Below are 19,524 nucleotides of genomic sequence, written 5' to 3' on the forward strand. Positions count from 1 at the left end.
TTTTCTTAATTGGATATTCTGTTTTGGGGAAGAATACAAGCTAGCATTGATCCACCAGGGGCCTTGGGGGTTGGTAGTTGGATTTTTCATTCATCTAGGAAGCAGGATGAGTAATAACTTTCATAGTGATAGATCCTTCCATTTAGAAAATAAGAATTATTGCTAAACTAGACATCAGAATGGACATGGATATTTGGAGACATGGTATCTGATAGAGGTAGTGTCACAAATTAGTGGGGATGAGGTGGACAATGGTGCTCAGAAAATTGGCTTATTATAAGCAAGAGAGTTCCAGAAAAACATCTATTTCTGCTTTATTGACTATGCCAAAGCCTTCGACTGTGTGGATCACAGTAAACTGTGGAAAATTCTGAAAGAGATGGGAATACCAGACCACCTGACCTGCCTCTTGAGAAACCTGTATGCAGGTCAGGAAGTAACAGTTAGAACTGGACACGGAACAACAGACTGGTTCCAAATAGAAAAAGGAGTACGTCAAGGCTGTATATTGTCACCCTGCTTATTTAACTTATATGCAGAGTACATCATGAGAAACGCTGGGCTGGAAGAAGCACAAGCTGGAATCAAGATTGCTGGGAGAAATATCAATAACCTCAGATAAGCAGATGACACCACCCTATGGCAGAGAGTGAAGAGGAACTAAAAAGCCTGTTGATGAAAGTGAAAGAGGAGAGTGAAAAAGTTGGCTTAAAGCTTAACATTCAGAAAACTAAGATCATGGCATCTTGTCCCATCACCTCATGGGAAATAGATGGGGAGACAGTGGAAACAGTGTCAGATTTTATTTTTTGGGGATCCAAAATCACTGCAGATGGTGACTGCAGCCATGAAATTAAAAGACACGTACTCTTTGGAAGGAAAGTTATGACCCACCTAGATAGCATATTAAAAAGCAGAGACATTACTTTGCCAACCAAGGTCCGTCTGGTCAAGGCTATGGTTTTTCCAGTGGTCATGTATGGATGTGAGAGTTGGACTGTGAAGAAAGCTGAGCACTGAAGAATTGATGTTTTTGAACTGTGGTTTTGGAAAAGACTCTTGAGAGTCCCTTGGACTGCAGGGAGATCCAACCAGTCCATCCTAAAGAAGATCAGTCCTGGGTGTTCATTGGAAGGGCTGATGCTGAAGCTGAAACTCCAATACTTTGGCCACCTCATGCGAAGAGTTGACTCATTGGAAAAGACCCTGATGCTTGGAGGGATTGGGGCAGGAGGAGGAGGGGACGACAGAGGATGAGATGGCTGGATGGCGTCACCGACTCAATGGACATGAGTTTGAGTGAACTCCGGGAGTTGGTGATGGACAGGGAGGCCTGGCGTGCTTCTACTCATGGGGTCGCAAAGAGTCGGACACGACTGAGTGACTGAACTGAACTGATGGACAAAAATAAAGTTGAATATCTCCCTTAAACCACATAAAACAAAGACAAATTCCAAAGTGAATTTACCTAAATGAAAGGTAAAATACTAAGGCCAATAAGAAAAAAAGTGGAGAATGTATTTGTGACTTTGGGATAAGGATAAGTTCTCCAAATCACAATCCATAAAGTTTGATAACTTTGCCTAATTCGTATTTAAAGATTTCTAGTCACCAAATCACCCCGTAGTCAAAACTAAAGATAGGTATAGATTAGGAGAAAATATACCAATGTCTAAAACTGACAAATGATTACATTTATTAGCGATTGAATATAGAAGGAACTACTGCAAATCGGAAAGAAAAAACACAAAATAATAGGCAAAGGATATGAATATGTGAAATCTAGAGGGAAAACCTGAATGGCTAATAAGTATATCACCACCTGTAATTAGAAATCAAAGCATTGCTGAGTTTCTCCTGTGTATCTGTTAGTGAAAGTAAGCGAGAGACTGTATTCTCATGGGGAATGAAAACTCACGGGAAATTTCAACTAGGGCATCCCTTCTGGAGAACAAATGGGCAACACATAACTGAAAATGAGTAATATCTGGGATGCAGTGTTGGCAGAATTTTTGATAGAATACTGTCTTGAGTTTGAATCCCAGGTATGTTTTTTGCTAAAACTGTGCCACCTTGGTAAGACACTTTTCTGTGTTTCAGTCTCTTCATCTTTGAAACGGAGATGTTACCTACCTTACAGGTTTATCATGCGCCTAGAACAGTGCCTGGCACATAGTATGTGTCACAAAACTGTTAGCTGTTGCTGTCATTGTCTTCCTAGCCATCACGTGTTGATAGCCAGCTTCCAAGATGGCCCTCCAGTGATCCCTGATTCCTGGTAGTTTAGCCCCTGTGTTGTCCCCTCCTACAGTGAATAGGGCTGACCTTGGTACCTGATAGGATGTCCTGGAAATGTGCGACTGGGTCAGAAAAAGACACTGAAGGCTTCTGCCTTGTACTCTCTTGGATCACTTGCTGTGGAAGAAGCTGGCTACTATGTCATGAGGACACTTATGTGGCCCTTGGGAGAGACCCATGTGGAGAGTAACTGAGGCCTCACCGGTAGACCCACCAGGTTATCGACCACGTGAGAGCCGCTGTGGAAGTGGGTCCTTCAACTCCATTCAGGCCTTTAGCTGTGCATAGCTCTGATCAACAAGATGGCCACCACGTCATGAGAATTCTGAGTCAGAATCACCCAGCTCCAAATTCTTGACCCAAAGAAACTGTGATAGTAGTTGTTTATTATTTTTTAACAGCTTGAGATGTAATTCACATAACTATAGTGTTTACTCGTTTAACATGTACAACAATTCAGTGGTTCTTAGTAGATCATGGAATTGAAGTATAACTTCGTCATAGTTACTTTTGAAACATTTTGGATTCAGGGAACTTTGTATCCATTAGCAGTCACTCTCTACCTGTCCTCATCTCCCCCAGCTCTAGGCAACTGCCAGTTTTTCTGTTTTAGAGTCATTTCATACAATGTGTGCATGGACTGTCATACAACATGTGGCTCTTTTCACTTAGCATAATGTTTTCAAGGTTCATCTGTGTTGTACTATGTATCAACATTACATTCCTTTTTATGGCTGAATAGTATTCCCTTGTGTGGGTATAACACATTTTAATTATCCATGCATCTGTTGATAGATGTGTAGCCACTTTTTGGCTCTTGTGAATAATACTGCTATGAATATTCATATATCAGTTTTTGTATGGACTTATGTTTTCACTTTTCTTGGAGTAGAATTTTTGGTTCGGTATGGTAGCTCCAGGGCTTCCCTGGTGGCTCAGCAGTAAAGAATCTGCTTGCAATGCAGGAGCTGCAGGTTCAATCCCTGGGTCAGGAGGAGGAAATGGCAACCCACTCCAGTGTTTTTGCCAGGATAATCCCACAGACAGAGGAACCTGGTGGGGTTCAGGCCATGGGATCACAAAGATTCAGACATGACTGAAGCGATTGAGCACACATGCACGCGTGATAATTCCATGTTTTACTCTTTGAGGAACTGCCAGACATCCAAAGCAGCGTGACAAAGTTCCCGTTTCTCCACATCCTTGTCAGGTCTTGTTTCTGTTGTCGACCACACTGCACGACTTTCAGGATCTTAGTTCCCAACCAGGGATTGAACCCAGGCCATGGCAGTGGGGTTGAACCCATGCTATGGCAGTGAAAGCGCCAAGTCCCAGCCACTGGACCATCAGGGAACTCCTGCCAATACTTATTTTCTGTCTTTTTTGTTGTAGCTATCTAGTGGTATAAAGCTAGCTGTAATCAAAAAGACAGTAAGTATTGATAAAAGTGGTATGTCATTGTGTTTTTGATTTGTATTTCCCTAATGCCTAATATTGTTGAATATCTTTATATATTTTCTTTGGAAAATGTTTATTTAAATCCTTTGCTCATTTTTTCAGCTGCTCATTTTTTCAGCTGAGTTGTTTATCACACACGACACATTCACACTCTTACGTAGAATTCTTTATATATCTCTGGTAAAAAGTCTCTTATCAGATGATTTGCAAATATTTCTTCTCATTCTGTGGTTGTTATTAGTTTTAAGCTGCTAAATTTTGAAGTAATTTGTACACAGCAATAGATACCTGATGCATTAAGTTTGTGCATACCCTTCATCAAAGCAGTTCCATGCCTGGCTTTATCCTTCAGAGAAACTTGCACAGATCCACAAGGAGTTAGGTATAAGGATATCTATATGTAGTTTGGGTAGCAAGAAGCTGAAAACAGCTTAGATGCCTGTCTCTAAAGGAATTGATTAGTAAACAATGTGGTATACGCATATGATGAAATATTATAAAAAGTAGTCAGATGCAGCTACTAGGATATGATAGACTCCAGGTGAGGAAAGTAAGGAATAATAGAATTTACAGCAAAAATTAGCTAAGTAAATTGAACACAGAACACAACAGAAACACAGAAGGCATTTTTAAAGGAGAACTTATACCTTAACTCACTAGAATGGGGTCTGTGGGAGGGAACAGAATGGGACTAGAGTGGGGAATGAAGGAGGGAAAGAGAAACAGGAGGATGAATGAGATAATGTGTCCTAAACTCGGGCATGTGATCCACTCTGTTCTATGTGCCTGCGGTTCTAGGCACACATCCAGAAGCAAGCTCTTACTCTAATGGGATTGGCGTTTAGTGCCTGTGTCAGTTGGGGTAGGCTGAACTACTGTGACAGCCAGATGGACTGGCTTATACGATGACCGTTTGTTCTCCCTCCTCACTCATATCCAGGGAAGTTTCAGATTGGGGCAGAGGGAGGGGGATCCCTACTCCATGCCATCATTTAGGGAGCAGGCTGATGTCAACATTGACATGGCTTCCGAGGTTGCCTGGGGCATTGCCATTTTGGTGAGTTGAGCAGAGCTTTGAGGGTTGGTTGGTGGATGTTATGGGCAAGCTCTAGAAGTGGCATACTGTCCTTCACATCCTGTTAGCTACAACTTAGTTGCATGGCTGTCCCTTAATACAAAGGAGCTTGAGAAATGTGCACCCAGGAAGCAGGGGAAAATGAATGTTGTTGGGACAGCCATTCTCTCTGCTGCAGTCCTGAAGAAAGGCTCTCTGCCCCCCAGGCACTTGAGAGATGCATGGATTTTATTAAAATAATTCTGAGATCTGAAAATCCCAGGGGGACTCCATTCTCTTAACTGGGGAGTCTCAGCTGAAGTCACTACCAAGTGAGGAATATCTCTTCTCTGGTTGGTTAGTGGCTCTCAGATAAGAGGTTAGGCAGGGAGATGAAGGCTAAACTTGTGTCTAGCATCAGCATTTGTAAGAACAGGTACTTTAGAGAGGAAACAGCTCAGGAAATAAACTTGAAGGTTCTGTAGTTAGCGTGGGGCAGAGTTGGAACTAGGACCCAGTGTTATACTGGGCTCTACACTGCCTATCTGGTCCTCTGGTTCCTTGCCGTAATCCTGTTTTTCAAAGGCCCAAGGGTAGAACATTGTGGTGAAACTGGTGAAATCCAAATAAAGTCTGGAGTTTACTTCATAGAATTATGCCATTGTTAATCTTAGTTTTGAAAAATGCACGTAAGTTTACCGTCAAGAAATCTTTGTGAAGAGTAACAAGTAACTTTGTATTGTCTTTACAACTTTCTGTAAGTCTAAAATTTTTCCAAAATAAAAAGTTTATTTTTTAAAAAGGCCCCAGGGAATATAGGTTGTGGACACTGGATCCCACTCTTAAGTTACTACCTTTTGAGTTTATCCTCTCATAAGCTGTTGAAGTCAGTCCCTTTCCTCTGAGTGGCAGCAAGTACATTCAACTTCTAGCCTGTTGTCACATCTCTTGTCTGCAGCTGGCTTTTATTTCCATATGGGTTCAGGTTTTAACTTCATTTTTGTGGGGCCTTACACTGTTTCTTGGGAAGAACTCACTTTAAAAGAACTGACTTTAAGTCACTGTGACGGACTGAATGTTGTATCCCCCCACCCTCCCCAACCCCCAATTCATTTGTTGAAACCCTAGCTCCCAAGTTGGTGGTATTAGGAGGTGGGGCTTTTAGGGGGTGATTAGGTCATGAGGGTTAAACCCTTGAGAATGGGATTAGTCCTTATGAAAGAGACCCAAGAATGATCTCTTACCTTTTTTGGCTTTTTTTTGATCATGTGAAAGCACAGCAAAAAGCTAGCTGTCTGTGAGCCAGGAAAGTGGCCCCACTAGTTATCAAGTCTACTGGTTCCTTGATCTTGGACTTCCTAGCTTCCAGAACTGTCAGAAATATTTGTTATTAAAGCCATGCTATGGTATTTTTTTTGCAGCAGCCTGAATGGACTGAGAGATTCAGATACTTTGAAAATCTTAATCAAATTTTCCCCCCTTAACAAAAGAATTTATCACCTGTTTTCAAGCAGAGACTGAGGTAGAAGGGAAGCAGAGTCTATCTCAGATAAACTTTATGTTTAGTGGACATTGGTGATAATGTATGAATTCCTTCTCCCACCAATTCTTCTGCCTTTGCATATATGAGCACAGTACATCCTTAGTGCCTCTGCACTGTTCAGCTGAAAGCTGGATGTGATTCCTTAGGCTGGCTGCTAGAGGGCAGTGTGATACATGTTTTCTGGACTGGGGAAGCAGGGCCCTGGGTCCATGAAGGTTTTTTTTCAAAATAATAAGCCCTAGAATCTTTCAGGGGCTTTCCTGGTGGCTCAGATGGTAAACAGTCTGCCTGCAATGCCAGAGACCTGAGTTCAATACCTGGCTCAGGAAGATCCCTGGAGAAGGACATAGTAACCCACTCTAGTATTCTTGCCTGGAGAATCCCATGGACAGAGGAGCCTGGTGGGCTGTAGTCTATAGGAGCCCCAAGAATTGGACATGACTGAGCAACTAACACACACACAGAAAACACACACACAGAATCTTTCAAGGATATAGGTGGCTAAATTCAGTTGCAGATTCCTCTACTTCTTATCCCTGCCTTAGATCTAGAAACAATCCTGACTTCAATTTGGTAAAGATTTTCAAGAGACACACCTACTATTCAGATTTGAACAGAATCTACCTTACTTGAGCTTTGGAATCCTTTCTCTACATGGAAGACTTATTATTATCATTTAAAAAAATTTTAATCATATTCAGACCTTCTTACTCTCTTTCTTTTCCTAGTCCTTCAGTTTGAAGTTTAGACTTAAGGAGCAGTGAGCAATACTAAAAACTGCAGAGTTGTACACTTTACAAGAGTACGTTTTATAGTATGTGAAATATGTCTGAAAAAATATGAAGGGAAATAAACAGTAGTGAGCAGAGGCTGTCTCTCAAATAGAATATAATTAATTGATGATACTGATTTGAGAAGCCTTAATGCTTTGCCGTTGGCTCATTAGCAAGAGGGAAAAACTCTGATCTTTTTTTTCCTCAAGTTTCTTGGAATGCACTGAACTTCTAGGACACAGAGGGCGTCATTCCTGTCTAAAGAGGTTACTCACCCTAGTCAAAGAGCAGGACTAGGGTTAGGGTTTGCCAGGGAAATGCCAGTGAGAAGGCTGAATCTAGGCTGTGAGGTAGCTATCTTGAGGCCTGAGTTTTACGTTTGAGTTTGTTAAGACATGTGTGTCCTGAACTGTGCATTTCTGCATAGGTTATTTGGGTAGTTTCTTTCTCTCAATCTCTCTCTGTCTCCCCCTCTTTTTTTAGTGTTGAGTCCTGTTTTTGGCATAAATATGTCGGGAGCTGGCTTGTCGGCAGCTGGGCTGACCTGTGAAAACAAGTAGAGAGATCATGGGTCTCAGCTGGTGCCGAGGCATGTCTCCCCCATGGCACTGGCCTCTCTGCCGTGTGCCGGTGACAGTACTTACCTGGGACTGACTCAGTGTCTCCTTTGTACCTGAATATCTTCCTCTGCTCAGTGGAGGAAGTGTGTGTTTCTCACAGTTGATGCTGTTGACCTTGGGCTTACACAGTTTCACCCTTTCGGAAAATAAGGGCAGGTAGGAGGTCCTGGTGGTCGTTTGATCCTCAGCTGGTGCCTGTGAAGCCGTACCCTTGGGAGGGGACAGAGGGCAGTGAGCCAAAAAAGGAATCAGTCTTCTTCTTCCTGCATATTATGTTCAGCACCCTCTGTCAGCTGAGGGGCAGGTCAAAATGCAATGTCTAGTGCTTAGTAAGCAGGGCCTGTTTTCTTCCTTTTTCTTTGGGCAAGAGAGGTCAACTTGCTCAGAATCTCTCTGAACTGCAAAGGACCCTGGATTTAAACATCAGACTCCTCTCTCAACAGGTCTCCCCCCATCCCTCCTCACCCTAGTGGCCAGGTAAGAGGTCAAGGGAGAGTCTCGGGACAGTCCCCTGCTGACGGAAGGAGCACTTACCAGGGCATTCTCATCGCTTCTGTGACGAAGGTCTCCATGGCGTACTCTGGGCTGAGTTCCCCAGTCCTGGAAGCATTGCTTGCTGAGAGTTTCGGCTTGGAGCTTGGCTTTGAAGACCCTGAATGTGCTAGAGGGGCAGTTAACCTTGACTCTTTTTTCCAGGGATTGGGGAGGAGGTAGATAAGACATCTGGGAAGAGAGGAATGCATGTCTGGGGAAATGATAACAGCAGCAACAATGATTTTAAGTGCTATCTTTGGTTAAGTACTTACCACGTGTCAGGCATATGTTAAGTGCATACATACCTCACCTCTGTGGTCAGGAAGAGTTCAGAGTCTGTAAGTGGCTGTGGATTTGGGAAGGCCAAATTTCTGGATTTCCCAAGAAAAGTGGTGTGGGCTATCTTGGCAGGGTAAATTCTTTTTTTGTTCCCTGCACGCCATCTTGGGATGAGGGGGTTGCTAGGATCTTTGTGTGATTCCCCTTGACAGAGCACGTGCACACTTTACCCTGGTCACTGCGTCTCCATCACATTTGGCAGCCCTCTTCCCACCCAGGGTGGGTGTCTCCTGCTTCGGGCAGCTCAGCTTCTCATGCCTGTGCGTAGTGGGCTGCCAGACAGGAGCCAGGAGCCTCCGCAGGGTCTGGATATATTTGCTGCATGGGGTAAAAAATATTTCTGTTGATCTGAGTCTGTAACTTTGAGCCAGTCCAGTGATGCCAAATACAAAGGCATCGGGGCCTTTGCGAGCTTACTTTGCTGGGTCATTTGTGTGCCTGCCTAAATTATGCAGTGTATTTTCAGGTAATTTCAAATGAAAATTTATTTCTCCTCTGAAAACAAAAATTTAATTTATTTTATCTCCGTTTGTTTTCACACTCCCTGGTTATCAGACTGAGACCCGGCAGAGAGGATGTGACACCTGCAGCTGAAGGATAGGGCAAGAGAGAGAATTTCTGAATCACCCTGTTAGGTAGCTTGAGGCTACAGCTTAGAGAATGTGGTCTTGGGAAACAGGAGCTTGGAAGTATGTTTGCTGGAGGGGGCGGGGCGGGGGGGTTCTGTTGCTAGGCTGGTGGCCCTGATCACTTTGGGGTGAAGATTTTCATCTACCATCTTAGAAGGGCTTCTCCAATGGCTCAACAAGTAAAGAATCCACCTTCAGTGTAGGAGACATGGGTTTGATCCTGGGTTGGGAAGATCCCCTGGAGGAGGTAATGGCAACCTGCTCCAGTATTCTTGCCTGGGAAATGCCATGAGCAGCAGAGCCTGTGGGCTACAGTCCATGGGGTCTCAGAGTCAGACAGGACTGAAATGACTCCCACCTTAGAATAGGATGGCCGTTTCTGTAACATTTGTATAACATTGTGCATGTTACTGGCTTTGGGTTAGAGCTGGGCCTTCTAACTTTCAGGAGTGAGTCAGGGGTATGTAGAGGGCCATTCCAAGCCCCCAGAGAATCAGGCTTTAATAGCGGAGAAGCTAAGACAAGATTGGACAAGTGGAATGTCCGATTCTCAATTTCACCGGCACTGGATAAGCCTGGCTGCCCTGCCTCCTGGCTTGCAATTAGAGTTCACATCTCCTAAGATGCCTAAGAGAAGAGCTGACCACCCCTGGTTATGAACAGCATGCAGTTTGTCCTTGCTCAACACTTATTTGAAGTTACAGGTCTGAACTAGATGGAGATGCAAGATTATCAGTTAGTCCTTCACACTATTGCCTTCTCCAGTTAAGTCTCTCAACTGGCAGAAGACAGTTCTGAAGTTACTACCTGTGGGAAACAGAGTCCTCCTCTGGCCCCTCCCCCCATAGCAAAATTACTAGTTTGCCCATGGTTTGGGCCACTCACTTGATCCCCTGGCTGCTCTTGTCTGGGTCAGGTTTGAGGACTTGATTGCACTCTGGAGCTTGGAAGTCTCTCTCATACTGGTTGATACAGTTCCTGTAGTCTGGATGCATTACTGATGCAATTTTTCTGCCCCGAATGTAAACTGGGAACATTGACTGACCAAGGGGAGAGCTCTGGAAGGCAATCTGATGAGGAGTGGTCAGGTAGTGGTCACCTAAGGGGAGTGAGAGAGTGTGCAGAGGGCCTACTGTCTGTGGGAAGGGCATGAGATGAAAGGTGGGGATTGTGGGGGCCAGCTGGGCAACGGAGCCCAGCCTTTTATGTGGAAAGAGCAGATGTCCAGAGGGTTTCCCAGGTGGCTCAGGGGTAAAGAATCTGCCTGCCAAGTCAGGAGACCCAGGAGACCTGGGTTCGATCCCTGGGTTGAAAGGATTCCCTGGAGGAGGGCATGGCAACCCAGTCCAGTAGTCTTGCTTGGAGAATCCCATGGAGAGAGGAGCCTGGCGGGCTGCAGTCAGACACGCGGAGAGTCAGACACGACTGAGCACAAGCAAAGGCAGATCCCAGATATGCCCACATTGCCTCCTCTCCCCTCTGGCCTTTAGAGTCATCTCCCCGAGACCAGAAATGAAGTCCCTAGTGTGGCGTTGCAGAGTGGCCTTGCAGCCCCTTTTAGGTAATTTGAGCTTTGGCAGCCTGGGCTGCAGAGCTGCTGCTGGTCCAGCCCAAACGGGAAGGAGGAGGGTCGGCTGGGATAGGGTAGTGGGTGCCCTTCCAGAGGGGTCATGGCTAACAGTGTAGCTGGGGATGGCCTGCAAGCCTCTTGCAGGGTCACTTGCCACTCATTGCGTTCTGCTGGGTTGGTATTTCCCACGCCTGGGATCTGCCTGGGGCACAGGAGTGCCCCTGGTTAGGCTGGGGACAGAGGGATCAGTTTCTGCTTTATGCAGGGTGCCACTCTGTCCCCTGTTACCTTGTACCCCGCCATGCCAGGCCTCACCTGAATGGGAGGGCTCCTCTCCGTAGTAAGTCCAGGGCTTGTGGCTCTCTCCATAGGTTGTACTGAGGTGAATCCATGGAGGCTTGGGCTGGCTGAAGTAGCTTAGGCGTTGGAGCTCGAGTGGAGCCTTGGGTAGGGTCTCCAGGCGGTATTTAACGTCTTCTGGGGCTATTTCATTCTGGGCTTCTGACTCCTGCAAAGCAACCCCCTCTTGCTGCTTCCTCATCGCGGGAGGTTCACTTCTGCCTCTGTTCAGAAGGGTGCTTCTTATCTTCCCCTCATTAATAGTGAAAGCTGGTGGGAATGTGTCTCCTAGAGTGAGAGGTTGGCAGAAACTAGGTGGGTGCTCCCATCTAGCAAGTTCCTGAAATTCTCTGAGCCACAATGTCTTTATTTGAGAGGATCTGAAATAAAGTACCTAGCATAGTGCCTGGCATGTAGTAGGTGCTTCATAGGTAGTATCTTCTCTTAAAATGTTTCTGTTAAGATATTTGGAGAGGTGCCTGCTGCATCAGTGGCACGTGCCCCTGTTGACTCCACTCTTGCCTCACTCCTGAGCTTACCTGAGCCGCAGGATGGCTTTTCCTTGGAAGGGCTTGGTGAGCCAGCACCTCTTGATGGGTGGGGTTGAGGGCTAGGCCATTTGAAGCAGGGTACTGAAATGGGTCGGGTCTTCTGTCCCCAGGAGAGGGAGTGTCTAGAGCAAGGGGAGAAGTCGTGATTGACTTGTTCCCATGATTCTTCCCCCATCCACCTCCTGGCAGCCTTCCCTCACCCGTTACTGCATTAAGGGAAGGAGCGGGCTGCTGCTGGTATGTCCAGGCAGGACCCAGATTTAGTTTATTTGTGGTTGGATCAGTGAGAACTAGGTGGGGGGCTTTCTCTGCATATGAGGACATACAGCATTTCAAAAGCCATTCTTTCTAATGAGCACTTCAACCCTCTCTCTTTTTTTTGGCCTTGGGAGTGGTGCTGGCTCGGGAGGGGTGGACTCACTGAAAGGTGGGTGGAGCCCCAGACAGGCGGCTACCGGCTCCAGGGCTTGCTGTCTCTGTGGTGGTCTGTGGTTCCTAACGGGCAGAGGAAAGAGTGGTCTAGGAGCCTGGGGAGGTGAGAGCGCCAGGGGTTTTGCTTCTTGCCTGCTTCTGAAGCTGTGAGTAAGGATACACCCCCATGGGGCCACTGGAAGGCCCTCCAGATCCTCAGAGATGGCAGAAGGTGGCCTCTTTTCCGGCTACACTGACTCAGCATTTGAATTTTTGAGGGTGGCAGATGGGGAGAGGGTGGGCTGCTGCTCATTCTAAGCACCTTTTTGACAGGTGAAGAAAGAACATTTTTGACTGGCCAGCGTGAGATGCAGGAGGCAGGGCAGGGTATGTGGTGTCCTTAGGATGGAGAAAGAGGCTGCTGAAGGGCCGTAAACCGGTAGGTAGTGGGGAGCAGGTAATGAGAACTCCGTGAGAGGACTTCCCTCGAACCATCAAGGTCCGGGTGAGTCCTGGGCCAGAACCATACCCAGGACAGGGAGTGTCCTGAGTCCTTTTCTGACAGCCCTACATCAGAGCACAGAAGAGGGGCGGGTGCTTTGGGGACAGGGATGGGAGTGGGGTGGCAGTCCTGGGGCGGGTAACTGGACCCGCACCCCCAGTGGCAGGAGCCCACAGAGAGGCTGCAGGTGGGCACTTGGGCCCGACCCTGTCCTCTGTCCCTCGCTCCCGACTGAGTGCCCGTGCTTTGGCATACTGGCATGGTTCTGAGCTCCGGTGACTTAGAGTGCTGTGGTCTGCCTCCGTGAATGTGAGAGCCACTGCACTGGCTTTGCAGGGCATGCGGGGCCTGCTGTGTTCCTAACACAGGAACAGGCTGCTCTGGCTGCAGCTCGGGAGGGGTGGGCGTGGGCCTGCTCAGGCCTGGTGTCTGCTGCCAGCTTCAGGTCCCACTCTGGATCTCTACTCTTTGTGAAGTATGTGAGCCCAAGCTCCGGCCCTTCAGACGCCTGTCCTTTCCTGCTCTCTTCTCCACCCAGCACATACACACACACACTCACACACACACACACTCACACCCACCCACCAGGTGTTGCCTTGAGACAGAAGATTGACTGGCATCTTAGCTGTATAGATTTGCCAGTAGCTGACACTCTTTCAGAACCTGTAATCACAAAACAGTAATCTTTGAGTTGGAAGATACCTTAAAGGACTTCGTACACTACCCTTTGTCACACCAGTTAATTTAAAAGTATTTTCCATCAGTTCAGTTTATTAGCTCAACTGCTGTCCCAACTTCTGGTCTCATGGAGGGGCAGTGCTATTTGTCTTAATCCTAGAATCAGAGTTGGAAAGTGTTATAAAGAGATCTAACCCTCACACCCACTCTACTGCCGGGAGTTCAAAGGCAAGTCGTATTTGTGGGAAGGGCCACAGCCACCCGTGTTTAAGCACTTTCCTCCGTGTCCTCACCTCCTGGGACAGGATGTATTCCATTTGTGGGCTGCTCCAGCCACATTCACTTGTGTTTCCTGTGGCTTCACCATTTGTCTGCGTTCTCCGTCTTGGGGCTTACAGAAGTAGACTAAGAACCCCTTCTCTGCCTGACAACACTTTGGATGTGTTGGGACACACTTTTTCCCATGCCCTTCCTGCTTCCCTCCCTGGAGCCATAAGGTTAAGGTAGTAGGAGGAGAGTTATGTATTGAAATTTGTGTAAGAAAGGAAACAAAACAATTTTCATATATAATAAGATGGTAGGAAATTACACTTCATACTTAGAGGGTTTAATTGTGTTTACAGATGCTTTATACAGGGACTCTTCCCTCCCTTCACACCCAATCCAGCAGCAGAACTAAGCATGACCACCCAGCTATAGGCTGACGGGAGAGGAAGAGGTGGGAGGAAAAGGATGAAGGACTGGAGGAGAGGACCAAGCCGGTCATAGGAGGGATCTGGAGGCCTGCTCAACTTAACCTTGAAGGGTGGTCTCAGGCTGGGTCAGAATCATAAATAAAGAGCAGGGGGAACTCAATAGGTTGGAGGAACTATTCAACAGGCTAGCCCGGCCAGCATGGCCTAATGCTGGAGAGGAGTTAACTTGTGAGTCACAATGTGAGGAGCCTTTTGATGTGTACTAAAGAGAAAGTGCTGGTGAAGGCAAACTCAAGCAACCTCCTGAGGTGCTGGGAGACCCCTCCCTGCCCAGGTTATGGAGCAGAGGCTGGAAGGGCCTGTCTTTCCCACTTCTGCTTCGGAACTCAGAATGCAGACTCACGGGACTTCCCTGGAGGTCCAGCGGGTGAGACTCTATGCTACTGAGGCGGGGGGCTGGGTTCAATCCCTGGTCAGGGAATTAGATCCCACATGCCACAGCTAGGAGTTTGCATGCCTCAGCTAAAGATCCCATATGCTGCAACAGAGATCAAAGACCTTGTATGCTGCAACTAAGAGCTGGCACAGCCAAATAAATAAAATATTAAAAATAATACAGACTCGTGCTCCCACTCCCAGGCATGCTGCTGCTCGCCTGTTCAGCCTTTGTCTGGGTCTCCGTGGCACTTTGGACCCAACATTCATCATGCTGTTTTATGAGTTGTGAGCTCCTGTGGCCAGAACTCTTACTCATTTTCTGATTATTATTTATTATTTGCTTATTCAGGTCTCTTACTCACTTTCAAATGTCCAGCTTGTAGCCTGAGGCGTTACACCTCAGAACTAATAGCTTTCATTAATTTGGGCTACTGTGCGCCAGGTCTCTCCATACATTAATCTCATAAAAGCCCAACGAGCTTGACGCTAATATTTTCATTTTGCAGATGAGGAAGCTGAGGCTAGAGACCACAGTGCTGCCAAAGCCTATGCTCCCTGTCCAGTTGAATGAATGGGTCTTGAGGGAGTTGCTTTAGGTGAGAACAGGCCAAAGCGGGCACAGTGCTTTCAGGTGCCCCACTCAGCTTAATCTCTGACCAGCTTGCTAGCTGATTATCATGTCTGCAACATGAGGTGAATGCCTGATTAGCACATGAACCTCCTGTTATATATTCATGGAATGGCTCTACCAGCCATCCCAGGCCCAGTGACAGGGAGCTTGTGCCTTTGTGGGAACCAGGGATGGGAAGCATGATTTTCCCGTTGTTGGCAGGGAACGTGGAGGGTACTGGGGTCACATGGGAGGCAGGCCGAGGACGAAGCCTTGCCTGCAGGATGTGTCCAGGCTCCTCGGTGTCCTGTCGGGGGCCCTTGGGACCTGACCTATGAGCCCTTCCCCTGTACTGTCCGGACTTGTCACATCCTTTGGTCCAGGGCCACTGGTTCAGGCCTCTGCTTTTCCAAGCTGCCGTTTCTGCCCTGTTCTTCCTTCCCCAAGTGGAACCTCCTCCCGTACTCTCCTTCAGGGCCAAGCTCAGATGTCATCTCCTTTGTGGAGTTTTCCCTGGCCTCCTAGCTTTGGGCAAAGAGGCAGAATGAAATGCCTCCTCTTCAGGCTTGCCCCCATAACACTTGTTCATATCTGACTCTATTATTAATCTCTTTATATGATAATGAATGTGGCTTTCCCCCCCAAGCCTGACTTAGAGCTTACTAGAGCTTAGAACTTACTACGTCAGAGACCACAGTCTGTAGCATCCAACACAAAACCTGGCCTAGGCTTTACTAAATAGGAAACACAATTAATATTTGCTGAATTCAACTAAATGCTTGGTTGAGGTTTCATAAGACCTGGGCAAATGTGAACTTCCAGAATTCAACAAGTGTTGTGCAAGTATAGGTAGAGCGTTTTTGGAAATCTTTGTAAGGATTTTGTGATTTATATTTTTCCTTTTCATCATAATCCTCTCCTGCAGGAGGCAAAGGGGGTAACAGTCCCAGTTTGGCCAGGGTTTCCCAGGTGGCACTAGTGGTAAAGAACCTGCTCACCAATGCAGGAGCTGTAAGAGATGCAGGTTCGATGCGTGGGTGGGGCAGATCCCCTGGAGGAGGAAATGGCAACCCACTCAAGTATCTTTGCCTGGAGAATCCCGTGGACAGAGGAGCCTCGCAGGCTACAGTCCTTGGGGTCACAAAGAGTCGGCACAACTGAAGTGATTTAGCATGCACATAGACGCTGGGAGAGGCTGGAGGGGAAATGGTGGAGGCGTGGGACTGAGCCCAAGGGCCAACCAACCAGACCAGGGGCCACTTGAGTGCAGGACGTGACTTCTCTGCCTCCAGCAGGGTCTGGCCATGTGCTTCACGTGGGGGCAGGCAGCAGGTGCCTGAGAGTGGGAAGGCGGTGCAGGAAAAGCCCTGTGTGCCTGCTGGTTTCTCTCTTCCGACGAGGCTTACACTGCTCTGTGGAGGACTGATTGCTGTCTGAGTCCCCCTCGTGCCACCACTCTTGGTTCCTGGTGTAGATGGTGGGCAGTCGTATATTACTTTATACCCAACTTGCATTAACTTCTCTAAATGACAGAAGGTATAGACATTCCCTGATTTCTATGACTCCATTGTATTCAGTAGCTCAGTCCTGTCTGCCTCTTTGTGACCGTATGCACTACAGTTTGTGACCCTATGGCCACCAGGCTCCTCGGTCCTTGGGATTTTCCTGAGAAGAATACTGGAGTGGGTAGCCATTTTCTCCTCCAGGGGATCTTTCCGACACGGGGATTGAAGCCCCATCTCCTGTGGCTCCTGCACTGCTGGTGGATACTTTACTGTTGAGCCACGGAAGCCCCTTGACTCCACTCCCATCCCAAACAGTGGTCTCTATACCTCTATGCATAGGTATCCTAACCCAGATGGGTAGAGAAGAAGGGGTTCCCTAGGAACCTTGCATAACCAGGCAGTGGCATGAGAGGGAGGGATCCTGTGACCCCCAATTTGGGCTCTGACTTCCCTCCTCATTTCTTAGGTTGAGGGGTGTGTGTGTGTGTGTGTGTGTGTGTGTGGTGTCTTCATTTATTGAATTTTGCAGTTCAGGCTAGGGAGTCAGCTGGGGAAAAGTAGGTGTAAAGTAAAGAGGAGAGAGAGGCTTTGTAGAGGGCAGAGGCCACACCTGGGAACCAGAGAACGCAACCCTCTGGGTCGGGCTGCCCTGCTGCCCTGGGCATGGGTGGATGCAGACTGCTCTGTGTTGCCGCCTGCTGGGCACATGTGGAAACAGCACTTTACTCCCTCGGGCTACCTACCCTTTTGCTGAGTTTTCTACAGTATCTTCTGTAGGTTCCTTCTGTCAAGCATTTCCTCTGATGGAAAGGACTTACTTTCCCTCTCTCCCCAGGCAGGACTGTCAAAAGGCACCTCTGCTCTGGCCCAAGACAGGGCTCCTGTGTAGCCCAACAGGGAGTGTTTCTGGGAAGGGGTGGAGAGATGACTTATCTCTGTGCTTGGCGTTTCTCTGCCTTCTTCCCAGGCTCTCTGGGAACCGGGGCTTGGCTGTGATTAGAGAGAGCATTTAGTTTATCGTCCCAGCCAGGACCACTGTGACAGTAAACGGCATGTGAGCTCTCAATAACTGCTGAGACAGCGGGGGTAAACCAGGCCCCTCCCAGGTCAGTGAGTGGAGTTCACGGGGGGCCTTTCCTGCCGAGGCCGGGTGCGGGGGGTGCGGGTGGCCAGCAGAGGCTGCTGCAGCGCTAGCGGTGTGTGCAGGTCTCGCTGTCTCGGGGGCTCCCTGGCCACTGAGGGGCTTGTGGGGGAGCAGAGAGCTGGCTGTGGTGGGTGGAGCTGGCTGTGGTGAGGGCTGGGGTCCGCTGAGTGGCAGTGTGACAGAGCCTGGAGCCCGTGCGGCTCGTCTGAGCCTGATTTACAGTGTGATAAGAGGGCTGTGTGCACCCTCTCCTCGGGTTGGAGCCCGAAGTCCCGAGGCCTGGTTTCTCCCTGCAGTTCGTGGGCTGGACTGTGCTGCCCCTGAGTCCTGGCACCTCTCGTCCTGCCCCTTCAGGCAAAGACTGGGCAAGTGGTTTCTGGAGCTACCACTCCTGGAGACTGGTGCCCTCCTAGGTGGGTGAGCACTTGACTGGAGGGCCCATGGATACCCTGGGCTGGTGGTGGTGGTTGGGGGGGCCCTGGGATGTCTGGAACCCTCTGTCAGACCGGCCTGACTGACCTGCACATGGGGAACACAGGGCAGCGTGGGATCCCGAGAAGGAGAAGGGCTCCCTGGAAACAAGCAGCCCGCCCTCCTCCCACCCAGCTTGAAATCTGGCAGCAAGACCCTACTTCCCTCTTTTCTGTCTGGGGGACTTCCCTCCCTTGGACCCTAAGAGCAGGGTTGGGAGACCCTGTTCCTTGGGAGGAAAGAATTTCTGTGGTGGGACAGGGTCCTTCCCCCTACTTTGGCCTGGGGAAAGCCTCCCAGCCCCACCCCACTCTATCTTTCCTCCCCACCCACCTGAAGGGAGAGGCCAGTGTCTGACTTTGCAGACCACGTGTAGGTGATCATGCCCCTGCTCCTTGCCCTTTTGTGCTCGGTGACGGCAAAGGGGAAGCATTCTCAGCAGGCTGTGGGGTGTGCTGCCTGCCTAAGCAGAGAATTCTGAAGCAGCAATGGGTATCCAGGGCAGCCTTGGGATTACCATGGCAACAAGTGACAGTGGTGGGGAGGTGGGGTTGGAACTCAATTCCTGGGGTGGTCAGAGAGGCGCTAGAGGGTAAGGAGGAGAGAGAAGCCCCCCGAAGCCTCCTGACAGAGGGCAGTGTGCCCCTGGTCCGTCAGAACCCACACTCCTGGCATGGTCCGCAAAGGCACCCTGCTGAGCTTGGGCAGAGGGTCTGCTGGTGTGTGGAGTGGTGGCTGCTCTCGAGGGGAGTGGGGGAGCCAAACTCAGTGGCAGAGATTTGTTTTCTAGATCCATCTGAAGAATGGCCATGGGTTTTAGACTGCTCCAGCCGGCTTCCTATGTGGGGGACTCTGAGCCATCAAAGTTAACCTAGACTAGCAACCGGGGATCAATTACATGCCTATAATGTGCTTTCGAACTACCCCTTAACAAAAAGCAGCCTGTTTGGAAAAATAAAAGGAATAAAAATGCTTTTCTGATCTCTGGGGCCACTGGGCCAGTGAGATCCTTCCCTCCACGGTGTCTTTGCCCACTCCTCATTCATTACTTCTGCAGATTAGGCAAGCCTGGGTTAACCCTTCAAGTGTCGGGTTTGTGGTGAGGGGTGGCTGCTCTTGCCTTCTCCAGACAAGCCCTCCTCCCAGACAGTTCTCAGGAGCACAGAGTGGGCCAAGTCCAGTGCCTGCCAACCTCCTCCCCACCCTCCCTCTGGCTGCCAAATCTGACTTTGATTAGCGTGTGGAGGGGGAAGAAAGCAGGAAAATAGAATATTAAAATCTTAATTCAATTTAAAGCACTGTCATTCACAGGCATGCCAAACAGTGAGATGACTAATTATTATGCAAATGAGGCAGATAGAA

General features: G+C 48.3%; 1 protein-coding gene across 4 annotated transcripts; it reads right to left on the reverse strand.

Moving 5' to 3' along the window:
- Window positions 1-5,604: 5,604 nt before the first annotated feature.
- LOC110139702 (uncharacterized) lies at window positions 5,605-18,636 on the reverse strand. 4 transcript variants are annotated; one of them, XM_020897725.2, is made up of 11 exons: window positions 18,496-18,636; window positions 17,291-17,453; window positions 13,207-13,284; window positions 12,130-12,203; window positions 11,697-11,830; window positions 11,134-11,326; window positions 10,134-10,347; window positions 8,790-8,937; window positions 8,281-8,469; window positions 7,771-7,956; window positions 5,605-7,670 (listed from the first exon to the last, which is right to left on the reverse strand). In XM_020897725.2, exons 3-11 carry the CDS (start codon window positions 13,239-13,241, stop codon window positions 7,515-7,517), a joined length of 1,329 nt encoding a protein of 442 aa, XP_020753384.2. In that variant the 5' UTR covers window positions 13,242-13,284; window positions 17,291-17,453; window positions 18,496-18,636; the 3' UTR covers window positions 5,605-7,514. The 4 variants fall into 4 exon arrangements, with proteins under 4 accessions (XP_020753384.2, XP_020753372.2, XP_020753376.2 ...); XM_020897713.2 differs by having other exon boundaries at window positions 17,291-17,537; XM_020897717.2 differs by lacking the exon at window positions 17,291-17,453.
- Window positions 18,637-19,524: the final 888 nt, after the last annotated feature.

The sequence above is a fragment of the Odocoileus virginianus genome, chromosome 10 (assembly GCF_023699985.2).
Source record: "Odocoileus virginianus isolate 20LAN1187 ecotype Illinois chromosome 10, Ovbor_1.2, whole genome shotgun sequence".
NCBI lineage: Eukaryota > Metazoa > Chordata > Mammalia > Artiodactyla > Cervidae > Odocoileus > Odocoileus virginianus.